Below are 12,402 nucleotides of genomic sequence, written 5' to 3' on the forward strand. Positions count from 1 at the left end.
ACAGTTTCTAATTAAAAAGTATTAATGCTCTGTTCTGTAGTTTTTTTTTAATTTTTTTATTTTTTATGCTTTTCATATTATGTCTACAACTACTAACAGAGCTTAATCAGTTTGTATAATTGACGTGGTTGAAGTGGAATCAGCTCAATCTAACAATTTTCAGACTTGTTAAGAAAAGGCACATCTTGGCATCATCTCATGTTTGACTTCCTGTAATGATGGAACAGCCCTGAAGAAATAACTAAATATGTGATCTGAGTGTGCTTTTATCTTTTATGTCCGAAAAACAACTTATATGGAAAAGTTGTATCTCAATAGGACGCAGCATATAAACAACCCAGCTATGCTGAGTTTATCTTCACTGTATCAGTAACATGCAAAAGAAAGATCATATAAATGCTTGAGAGATTCTCACGGTTTTGATTTCAGTCTATCACCTCACAAACTTCAATTATTTCCCCTGTTAACAAAGTGTTTTATAAAAGGAAATATTGCAACTTTTACCGTACAGGTCAACGAGTTTTCTTAAGGTCTGTTTTATTGATTCCAGCTTTTATGGGAATCATACATGCCTTTTCTTTCAGGGTTTTTTAATGGTTGTAAATAAGGCCCTTCAGCTCTGTGTGTGTGTGTGTGTGTGTGTGTGTGTGTGTGTGTGTGTGTGTGTGTGTGTGTGTGTGTGTGTGTGTGTGTGTGTGTGTGTGTGTGTGTGTGTTGTTAACTAAGGAAATTGATGCCCTCAGTGAGACCATATAGCCAACAAAACAAATGAGAATTCATTGTGCCTCTGGTCAGGTCACAATTGTTAACACTGATTGGATTTTAGAGAGAAAGGAACATCTTCAGTTTTTAGGAAACATTTGTATGTGAATTTGCCTTGAATTTGTTTCTTTCAATCCCTCCCAGTGTCCACATGAAAACAGCCAAGACAGGACATCATTCTTCTGTACTTGTTACCAGTAGTGCACTGCGCCGTGCTGCATGAGTGCATACAGGCATGGTTCAAGCAGCAGTCTCTTGCTTCACATAGATGGTAGCGTCAACACAAATCAGATATACTGTACATATAGGCAGGAAGGATCAGACATGCAGTGTTAGGCTGTCATGACATGTTGGTATACATCTGAGGGGAGTTCACATGCTCCGGGCTACTTAGGTGCTCTCACCGTGTTTGTCTCAGATTCTTTGAATATCACTTTTAACTAGCGAGAACCATTTACATTCTCAGGATTTATGGACTGAGGTTTGCTGTTTTATAGAGATGGATGAGTCTCACCCACCCTGCGGCAGCTTGATTTTTACACAATAACTCACCCCGACGTGTCTGCGTTATCACAGTTTATTGTAATGATCAAAAGTTCAGTTAATAAATCAGTGTATTACTGCGGGCATCGTTCTCAGCGAATGTTTGACTTTGGGTGGAGAAGGTGGGAGTTCCTGTAAAAGTGATCCTAAAAAAGCACTCTTACAAGCTGTTCCTGTCAATCATACGACTCTGATCTGTGAAAGCATATTTAACAAATCTGTCAGTAGGCCAAAAGCCTTGTTATCCTCCAAGCCAAGTGGTAGATTCCTCTTACATTGGTTGGTGTGAATAGAGGAGAGTCGACGTTGTTCTTCAGACGGGAGTTAGCAGGCTGATGATAAGACTTTGATAGAAACAGGTCAGCGTTTGAAACCACAGATGTTGACATTGCATGAAATTGGCCAGGTGTCCCTACTCACCTAACCTATTTGTTCTGTCTCTCCTCTTTTACCACCTGGTCTGTCCACGTGTGCATATACAGCTGTGTGCAGTTATGGAGTGTGCTTCAACGGGGGCCGGTGTAGGGAAGGATCCACTCAGCTCTGTGATTGTCCTGCAGGGTTCAACGGGCCCAGCTGTCAGTATGGTAAGTAGACGCATCCCTGCAGTGTTTAATATTCACACACTAATCTTTTCCTGTCTTTTTGAGCTTTTCTTTTTATCATCAGTCTGCATTTTTTTTTAGCGGTAGAATAAAACAATCTCTTCTGTTTTAATAAAGTTAACAATATGTCATTGTGTAGTTCAGTAAAGCTGTTCTTGGTATTTCACTTATTCATATTTAATTAGATGTAGGGTTATATGAATGAATGTATGAATGTATGAATCACCAACTTTCCTTTTGGGGAAAAATCACCATCTTTTCTCTGTTTTTGACTGAAATATTTATTTACTGAACTTAAGTGTTCATAGGAATCTCTTCACATCAGCAAGTTGGCTTACCCACCAGAAGTCCAAGTATGTTATCAGCAACCCCATTGTTAAATTTGAGCTGTTGAAGTAAAACAGTGAAAGACTTTGTTGTTTTTCAGATAACTCCACACGCCAGGAAATTCCTTTTGGTGTCAACTTTTTGAAAGAATTGTCCAAATTAACTACAAATCAGGTTCTCCCAGACACTTCAGTCTGTCTCCTTCAAAGTGAGGAGACCCATCAAGACCTTAAGGTCTCTGGTTAAATTACCTTGACATTACTGCAACCTCTATGGCCAACATACAGGATCCATCGTATTAATCTCCAACTCATCAACTTTATTAGCAGCTGTAATTTTCTTAAATATTGTGAAACACAAAGTTTTATAGTTTCTTGACACCTCTTAGACTTCCTTCATTGTTCCTGCACATGTCCTGACTTCTGATTACTTTATGCTTAAATGACAGAGTTAATAGTAAAAATGATTCATGAAAATACACACCTTTGATTTCCACAGTGTCTGTTCATTCGGTTGTCTTATCAAGCTTTTCCTCTGACATTTATAGTGATGAAGCAATGCCTTTACACGACTAACATGGAGTGATCTCTTTTCCAGTCATTTAACCACATCTTAAATTGTTCTGAGCATTTTGACAAGAATATATTAATGTAAGTGGATGGGTCATATTTACCATGTTTCAAAGAGACCGAACATGTAACCCCCTGCATTCATAGTTTATCTATGACTGCAATGTTTTCATTAAGGTGATTTGACAAAGAGATTGTATTCATCACTTTTAGAAAATATGTGAATATGTAAGGCTAAAGGTGACTTAAATGAAGAAAAATGTAACTACCTGACAAGAGCTCAACTAGAATAGACTTTTAAAAAATCCTCTTATAATTTGCACTCTTGCAGAAGAGCACCTCCTCAAGTTTCTGTTGCTGATCTGAAAGTCCCTCCCGAAACTGTAGATTAGTTATTTTTGTATTGTACCTAGCAAAGTTGGAATAATTTCTCCTCTCATAACTGGAGAAGGAGTAAGAAGATGAAATAGAACAATTGGGAGTGCTTTCAGGGAGCTGATTGCTTACCTCAGAATGTAATTTTTTTTTCATATTCATTTTGAATTGAACCGGCTGTCTCTCCCCTTCTGCATCTTTTCTATTTTCTACCTTTAAGTTGTCTTTTAATAGTTAACCAAGTTTCAAATTCCTTTGCAAGTTGAAATAAGACTCGCTTTTCTTCCTGCTTGCAGCTGAACTGTGCTGTTATGAGTGCGACATTGCCTTTCCTCTCAGTTAGATCGAACATTATTGTCCTGCACTGAGTGATAGTGGTCAGCGTTGGGTACCAGATGGATACTGGAGGGAGAAAAATGCAAAGGAGTTCCAAATCCTGATCGTCCATTTTCTCTAGCTTATTTGTCTGCAGTGGTATGAATGGCACCAATGATGACATTAGGCTGCCAGATGATGTTGTGGGGCTGTCACCACAGCAACAGTTGTGCTTATGGAAGACAGATACTGGCAGCTATAAACTCAGTTTCATTGTGAGCGATGGCTTTACTATGCTTTTCAGCTACTATGACAGTCAAACGCGTACCATTTTAGAGTTACTGGCATGTTGTGGAGCTCTGCAGTTGAATAGCCTTCACAGTGATATAGATATTAGCATGCTGCTTATATGCTAACGTCTCAGTTCCTACTGTGGTCTGCATGCTTGCTTTTAGCTGTCAGTCTCTGCTGTCATGTTTATGTTAAACCTGAAGCCACTGCGAGGAAGTGGTGGAGCTTCACCACAGATTCACTCATCATTTCCTCACTTCAGACCATCCTCAGTAACATTCCTCTCCAGTTGTATGTGGTGACATACCCTCAAGGCACTTAGATGTGGTTTGTCTGTGTTTGTGTATACCAGCTGTGGAGTGTGTTTATGCCATTCAAAGGGGCCAATTAGTGTCTTACTCACAAAAGTTGTCTAAAGCCTGCATCTATTTTTCTTTTTTGTAGCATTGTGCAACAGAGACATGTAAGACAATAATTACTATTTTTTTGTGTTTGTGCCTTAACTTGTAGTAAATTAAGAACTGTTGCTCAGTAGCTCTCATGATGTTTTATAGAAGGTAAATCACATATGTTTGAGGAAGACCTCAGAGATTCAGTCTGAAGATAATTGTCTTTGGTAGTGAAGTCAAGCAGCACAACATTAGCTTTATAAAACAGTAACTTTCATTTTTCTGCTACATTAATGTTCTTTAGCTTTGTGTACACTTTAATGTTTTTTGTGAAGCCTTTTGAATTGTCTTGCACAGGAAAGTTGCAATACAAATAAACAAATATAAATAGATAAATTTCCTTTTAACTAATTAAAAGTGCTCAAGTTTAAACAGGGTAATGCAGGCTCATATACATAATTCTGACTTTTACATTCGAATCAGTTCATAGTCCAAACTGAGAGGATTGGCTGAACTTTTTAATTTGGTTAGGCCAAGAAACATTCACAAATTTGTGATGGTTGTGATGATTAGGATCAAGAAAATTTTAATCAATTTGCAACCCTCTGTGGTCGTTAACACACACCTTTATACGTAAGACATATTAGTAATGTGTACTAACATAGGCATTGCTTCCAGTAGCAGCGCATCCCTACTGTCTAGTAAATATGCAGCTGATCAGTCAGTGTATTTGTGTGTAAAGATTTGCTGTCTGCTTATGGCCCATGCCTGTTGTTTACAGTGCAGATGTGCAAAGGCCCAATGTTGTAAAAGCAACACAAAAATGTGTTGTGGTAGCATCAGTTGTGTGATCTCAGTCTGACTGGGATGTTTATTTTCATCAGCTGAAAACAAATGTTAAGTCAGAAGGACCCATATGTATAGGGGTTGAATTTAATTATTGCTGAATCCCTGAAAAGAGGCATTTATATACAGTATATTAAACAATATGCACACTTTGCAAAAGGCAAATACAAAACCCAATTATTTGTAAATCCAAAATCCAATTTTTTCCCAAAAGAACATAAGATGTACTAGATGTTGAAGCAGAGAAATTTATTATTTAATAGAAAATACTGGCTTATTTTGAAATTTGATGGCAGCAGCACATCTTAAAAAAGTTTAAACAGGGCAACAAAATGCCAGAAAAGTCACTATCGTATATGACTAACTGGATAAACATTTCATAACTTATTAGGCCCATTTTGAAAAGTAACATAACTGGTAAAAAAAAAAAAAAGAGCATTTTAGAGGGGTAGTTCTTCTCACTTGTGAAGGCTGTCAGAGGTTGACCAATGTGCAAGAAAGTACATCAAAACATGATGGAACAAATTCAGAAAGTGTTCCTCAAGGTAACGTTGCACAAACCTGGCATCTGCAGCATTTAATATCAGAATATCTGAGAATCTGGAGGAATCTCTGTATGACTGGGATGTGGCTGAAGGTACAAAATGAATACTCACAATCTTCAGGCCCTCAGACAGCACTGTAATTGAAGTAGGCACAATATTTCTAATGACAATCATTGCATGGACTCAGGGACACTTCAGGAAATCACTGTGCAATCCACAGATGGAGGTTAAAACTTGGTCATTAAGAGTAGTCGTCATATGTGAACAGGATCCAGAAACACTGCTGTCTTCACTGGACCAAAACTCATTTAAAATGATCTGATTTGAAGTGGAAAACTTCTGTGGTCAGATTAATCAAAATTAGAACATTTCTTTTGGAAACCATGGATGATAGTTTCCTGCAGAATAATGAGAAGGATCTGGAAGTTTAGTGCTGACAGTTTAAAAGCTGCTATCTCTGATGGTATGAGATTGTATTACTGTCTATGACAGCTTTCACATCTCTGAAGGCTCCATCAATCCAGACAAGTACATTGAAGTTTTACAGCAACATCTGCTCCCATCCAAGCAATGTTTCTTTCAGGGATGGCTTTGCATATTTCAGCAATATGATGCTAAGGCATACTCTCCATCCATAACATCAGCATGGATTCACAGGAGTAGAGTCTGGATGCTAAACTGGCCTGCCTGCAGTCAATACCTTTCACCAATAGAAAGAAATGGACCCATCTTGAAATGACAAATCCAGCAACAAAGGCTCAGGACCATTGGGCAAGAATGGGACTACATTCCTTTCCTAAAACTCCAGTAACAGGTCTCCTCATGTCCAAGATGTTTAGACATTTGTTAAAGGACAAGGGGATGCTATAGTGGTAAACACCACTTTGTTATATTGTTGATATATTGTTGCCATCAATGTCCAAATGAGCTAATACCTTCCATGAAATGATAAAGTAGTTTGGTTTCAACACCTGACATGTTTGTGTTCTTTAGGGAATAAAATGAGTTAATGGGATTTGTGAATCAGTTTGTTTTTACACTTGAAGCAGGATCCTTAGTGTTTTGGAATAACATTTGTACATCCTCCGTTTTAGTAAAGCTAAAGATCTTCCCATCATGTCCATGTTTATTAAAGATCTCCGTATTGAAAGAAACAATTTCATAACTTCAGATGGAGTTTAAAATTGTCTTTTGTTTTCATTGTTTTAAATTACCAAGGTTGCAGCCTTTTGCATGTGATGTAATGTCTGCTGTTTGCTGAAGTCTCCTAACATTCTGGTATATATCCAAAAGACTTAGGCACCTGGGGCCTGATGTACTTTGTATCCAGTCTGTCATCAGAGGACAAGTACTGTTCACTGGGATCAGTATCTGCCTAACTGCTGGCAAGGCAGACGTCTACATAGCAGCTGACATCTGGGCTCGCAGCAGACAAACACAGTGGCTGGCTGTCATTCTTTGTAATGCAAAACTTTACCTCTTAGCTAGATGGCTTTTAAAAGTCTTACCTCTTGTGTTTGTAGGTCAAAACTAAAACAGGCCTTAAGTCAGCCATAAAGTTGATGGATTGCACGATAAGCTGAGAAGAATTACTTGGCATAAGAATGAGTCAGTGATATCAAAGCAAAAAGTTTTAAAAGTGTAGTAAAAGATTTTCCAAAGAGGTATGGCTTGATATACACTGTTATAAGCAAACGTTTAACTGATTTTTTTTTTTCTCACTGATTGTGCTCTTTGTAATAGTAATAGCTTCTTTCTTTCTTTATGATTTTAATAAATTTGTCTATTTTGACTTTCAGCATGAGCTCATGTTCAGACTGGTTTCTGTCGCTGCAATGCCAGGAGAGTCTGCTTGTATCTGACATCACTCAACAGATTCGGTACTCAGAACTGTCATTATTATCCTTGCTTCGTTAAACTGTCCTCTAAGTTTTAGGTTGGCATGTTAACAGCTGACTGAAGCACAGTAGAGAGGTCTGTCATATCTCAGTTAACATATTAACACACCAGATCACATGAGCCACAATTAAATAATGATAAAGAATAACCAGTTTGTACACAAGTGTATTTAGGTAGAGCTTAAATACTAAATATTGGTTTCATTATCTTGTTCCTTTAGTGTTATTGGTTTATGCACCTGCAACTACATTTTAGTGAATAATAGTATTTTCAAAATGCATATTTCTATGATAAACTGTAAAACCATCTTGATTTCTGACAGCTAATACAAAACTTTAGATTATTTGCCTCCTGAAACAGTAAAAAGTTACTGACATGCCATGAAGTAAAAGACAAAGTCAAAAACTAATATGCTCTTAAGTACTACTTTGAGTACGGAGAATGCTTAATTAATTTTACTGGAATTTACTTTTACTTCAAGGTTACTTTCAAAATTAGGAATAGAGATGACTGGCATTGCAGCAATTTGAGAACTTTAATAAAGGAGAGAAACGACCTGTTAAATTTCTGACATTTGTTTTGTGTTCTTGCTGCCTGTTTTAGTACATGTGCACATTAGTGTGTATATTTAACTTAAAAAAAACAAACAAAAAAAAAAACCTTGCATATCAAGAAAGGGACACAACCTCGGTTGAGTTGCCCTCAAGCTACCCAGGTTAATTTAATACACTCTATAAAGTCTCAAGAAATTTAAATTCAGTTCTGCTCATCGTTTGGTGTGGTTATGTGGGTTTCTTACTTCTGCGTTGCTGAATACTCTGGTTCTGGCTACTTTGCAATGTTGGATGCTTGTTGTGGATGGTTTCAGGATCTGCACAAAAACCCTGGAGCTATTGTGGGAATCCATTGTCTTGTTAAAGGTCTCTCACTGAGTTGTACACAGACATAAACTAAGGTCATCAGGTCAAAGGACTAAATGCCTTTCCACAATGTGACATAGAAATAAATAACTGTGTGAAAATGACATATCAAGCAAAATGTTAAAAATGTATGAGTACCATAAAGCAGAAAAAATAATTAGGTTAAGCTTGTTTAGATCACATATACACATCGATCACAATACAATGTGTTTTAACAGGTTATCCATTCTCACTTTTCTTTGTCTTCCATTTACTCAGTTTCTTTGTTGAACTGATATGGATGTACTTCCGTTAATCTTACAAAAACACGAGTTTGCGTGTGTAGCGGTTGTCAGCTGGGTGATTTCACATGTTGTCTTTGAGCTGTCTTTTTGTCTTTTATTCCTCCTCAAATAGTTGCAATTACTGGAGCTTCAATAGCGTTCTATTCTTAGACTGACAGCCTGACAACATGTTGTAACTTACCTTTTTTCTTTTTTTCTTTTCACCTCTCCTCTCACCTCTGCCTGTATAGACAGCAAATATATATGACTGACGTAGGGGGCAGAGTGCTTCTGTTTGCTTTGTGCTGGTGACCAGTGTTACAGCGTAGGTCCATTATAACCAGAAATAAAGTTGGTTTATGCCTCTCAAATGTCAGACACTAGTTCACGGGTTAGCAGAATGTTACAGTATTAAATGCAAATTTAAATCAATGCCTACGTTTGTGTGTTAAAGGGTCATATGTGGCTTTTAAAGAAATTCTTCAGCTCTCCCTCTGCACTGAAGATTGCAGGGAGCAGAGATGTTAAAGGTCAAGTCTCCCTCTTTAGTGCAGGCTGAATTTCCATGTAGGAGTCACTGACAATGAAAAGCAGGAATGCCACACAGCATCTCACCATATTTGAAAATGCAGGGTAGCTGTTTGTTGTCTTTTCTCATCAAGCTGTTTGGAGACTGACAGTGATGGGAGAAAGCAGAAGTGACACAGATGGTATCCACCATGTTTTGGAGATGAAGGTTCACACGGTCATGTTGTAAAAGAGAACATCCCTTTACTCTATGGTGAACCAGTTTCACACATGCTAACTCGGATTAGGATAAAATCCTGCAGTTGATATTATTTCAATTTTTTATGAGGATGTTCTGTATTCATTTCCTTTGTATTTTTTACCAATGGCAAATTTGAGAAATCTTCTTCTGTAATGCAGGCTTTCAAATCTTCCACATTGTAAAAATAAATCCCTGAAGTTTAAGTCCCATTTAAAGGTTTTTACATGGGATAAAGGAAGCCATTTCTGCAACCTCCATCCTGAGTTAGCTAAGCACTTAAAGGGGAAAAATAGCTCCAAGATTACACTGACATGTTCACTGTGGTCTATAGATAGTTTTGTTGCTTGTGCTCTTTTTCTGTCCTGTTGTTTGACTAAAGCGACTGTAGAGCTACTTAGCCTTCGTATGGAAGTTTTTGGGCTACTGCGATTCAGTCAATACACAGTGGAGGAAGAAGATGAAAGAAACCTTAACTTATGACGGTGCAAGAACATTTTAAGTGTAGAAGGTTGCTTTGATTGGTTAAAAATCTGGTAGTTTAATCAAGCGAAGTCTTCCCAGAACGTCACTCCTTTCTTGTTTTCTTAACTGACTGTGCATCGAAACTGGGAACAGTGGGTTGGATTGAAATATTGGTCGGGAACTCTGACCCATAACTCTCCTGATTATCTGTCATTTCACTCAATGTAAGCATGAAGAACTGAAAAGGCATGAGATCATGAAAGCGAGAGATGCCCAGCTAAAGCAATTTATTGTTCATGACGGTCGTGTCCGTTCTTCACTGAGAGGTCAGAGTTTTTTAACAGTAGGACTTTTTACTGCCACATTTGTTTCATGTCCTCATCTAGGTTTATAAATGTTAGTGGCAGATAATGGCATTGTAAAATCACAAGCAGTCTGACTCCCTTTCAGGCTTTCCCTTTTCCTGTGTGATTAGTTTAACAGGCTTTGGCCAAATTGTCTGAACAGGTGGAAGTCTGTTTCTTCACTTTACTGCATAAATATTCGTCTTTGGTTCCAACCTTAAAAATACAAACAAAACATGAGTAAGTTTAATGAATTCTGTGTTGGGAATTTAAAAATGTATGAGTTTTTTTTTAAACAGTACAGTGAAGTTTTACCCCTAACTCATGAATTGACGTTTAAATGGTCCATTCCCAGTCACCGGCATGATTTCCTTTTTCAGATGGAGATTTAATCCTGTTCTTTGAGTATTGTTAACAGCTAGCATAACGAGACAAGAAGCTGTTGACACTTTCTCAGGCATTCGTCATCTCTTTGTTCTGAACTCTTTCTGCTCAGTCTTTTAGTTTTTTTCCACGTGTTCCCTATGCTTTTTTGGTGAGTAGACACTGTAGGTGGAACTTTCTTTGTTCACATTTGTAGTCATGTTTTTATTCAGTCAGATAAATATACTGATCTTTTAGGTTGCTGTGAACAATTTACAATGAGACATAGAGCAGCATTGTGCCTGTGATGTCAGAGGAGACGTCTCAAATTAAAGGGACCGTGCTGCAGTCAGAGGGGAGGGGACATCCTTGCCCATCTACCTTCCACTACATCCTGCAAGGCACCCTAATTTCTCGTAATTGTGCCGAGTCTGTGCTCCCGCCGTCTCATTAGGCTCTTTACAGCATTCCTGATGAAAGGTCACTCCAGGTCACAGTGGGGGAAAGAGCATAGAGTCTGTTTAAATGTGAAGTGACAGGAGTTGGCAAAATACAGTTGTAGCAATAATCACCATGGACTGATCCGACCATCCGCCGCTGTTGCCCTGATTCTCCTGATTTTGCTACATATTACATAACTTAAATTTCCATCATCTCCATCATTTTTTGGCTTCTGTGTTCTTCTCATATATCCAACTAAACAATGTATTTTTTTTAGGTGTGTGTGTGTGTGTGTGTGTGTGTGTGTGTGTGTGTGTGTGTGTGTGTGTGTGTGTGTGTGTGTGTGTGTGAGATCCTCAGTCAGAATATTCACTCGACTGTTGCTTTTCGAGGTGGTGTTATTAATGCTGCTTGAGGTGAAGACATGTAAATTTAAAATAAATAAATAAAACAAGGTCACAGAAGCCTTTCATTAAAAATCGGACTATAATTTGAATCTTGTTAGCCATATGCTGGGTTTTGTTTGTGTCCTTTTGCTTTTTTTCAGTAGAGACTGATTTACTGGCATTCCTCCTTTATAGTCACATTAAATGTACTCTTGTAAAATGAACTGAAAAGAGGCCATTAGTAGCTGATGGGTATGTAGATAAACTTGGCAAAAGGGTCTGCCTTGTGAGAACTGCTCAGTTATTCTGTCTACAGATCTCTCCTTAAACACATACAGCACTGGTCATAAGTTTGGACACACTTTCCTATTAAATCTAATGGATAAAAGTGTCCAAACTTTTGACTGATGGTGAACTTGACTGTGTTTATGCTCATGCATCATATATAGGAAGTTATGTTTGTATCAGTAAGTCATTATAATAAGTTTTCTAAAAGAGGGTGTAAAAGTCAAAGTTTACTACCAGTGTGAAGCACTGATATGATGTTGCCTTTCTGCTTGTTGCCAAACCATGAACAAGAAGTCATTAATGATGCATTTGTTTGGATCATTTGCTTAACTAATGCTTCCTTTCACTTTTTGGCCTGTGTGGCCTGTATTTGAAGTTTTCTTGATGAGAAAGTGAGGGCAGAACGAGGGAGAATGACATTTTGGCAAGGGCTACAGGCTGGGACCTGAACCCAGTACAGCTGTATAAGCCCATGTCCATCGGATGCTAGCTCAACCAGTTGAGGTATGAGGAGTCACAGTTGTGGAAGTTTTAACTTAATATCGCGACACCTAATTTTTCTTTATGCTCAACTCTCTAAACTGACTTAAAACTGATTAAATAATTGAAATGATTAAATTAATATTAACATTGATAACATTAGTACATCTCACCACTAGATGAAATTAACAAGGAAAAACAATATCCTCATAAAGCTTTT

The 12,402-nt window shown here is 37.8% G+C and overlaps 1 protein-coding gene across 1 annotated transcript in view; it reads left to right on the forward strand.

Annotated features, from left to right (window-relative positions):
• Nucleotides 1-12,402, forward strand: part of megf6b (multiple EGF-like-domains 6b) — a gene marked incomplete at its 5' end in the record, with an annotated part of 58,526 nt that overhangs the window by 9,413 nt on the left and 36,711 nt on the right. Inside the window, one exon of the mRNA XM_079242670.1 lies at nucleotides 1,788-1,892. Within this exon, the coding sequence (XP_079098796.1) occupies nucleotides 1,788-1,892 (105 nt within the window). The remainder of the gene's footprint in view (nucleotides 1-1,787; nucleotides 1,893-12,402) is intronic.

The sequence above is a fragment of the Telmatherina bonti genome (assembly GCF_933228915.1).
Source record: "Telmatherina bonti genome assembly, chromosome: 6".
In the NCBI taxonomy this organism is placed as follows: domain Eukaryota; kingdom Metazoa; phylum Chordata; class Actinopteri; order Atheriniformes; family Telmatherinidae; genus Telmatherina; species Telmatherina bonti.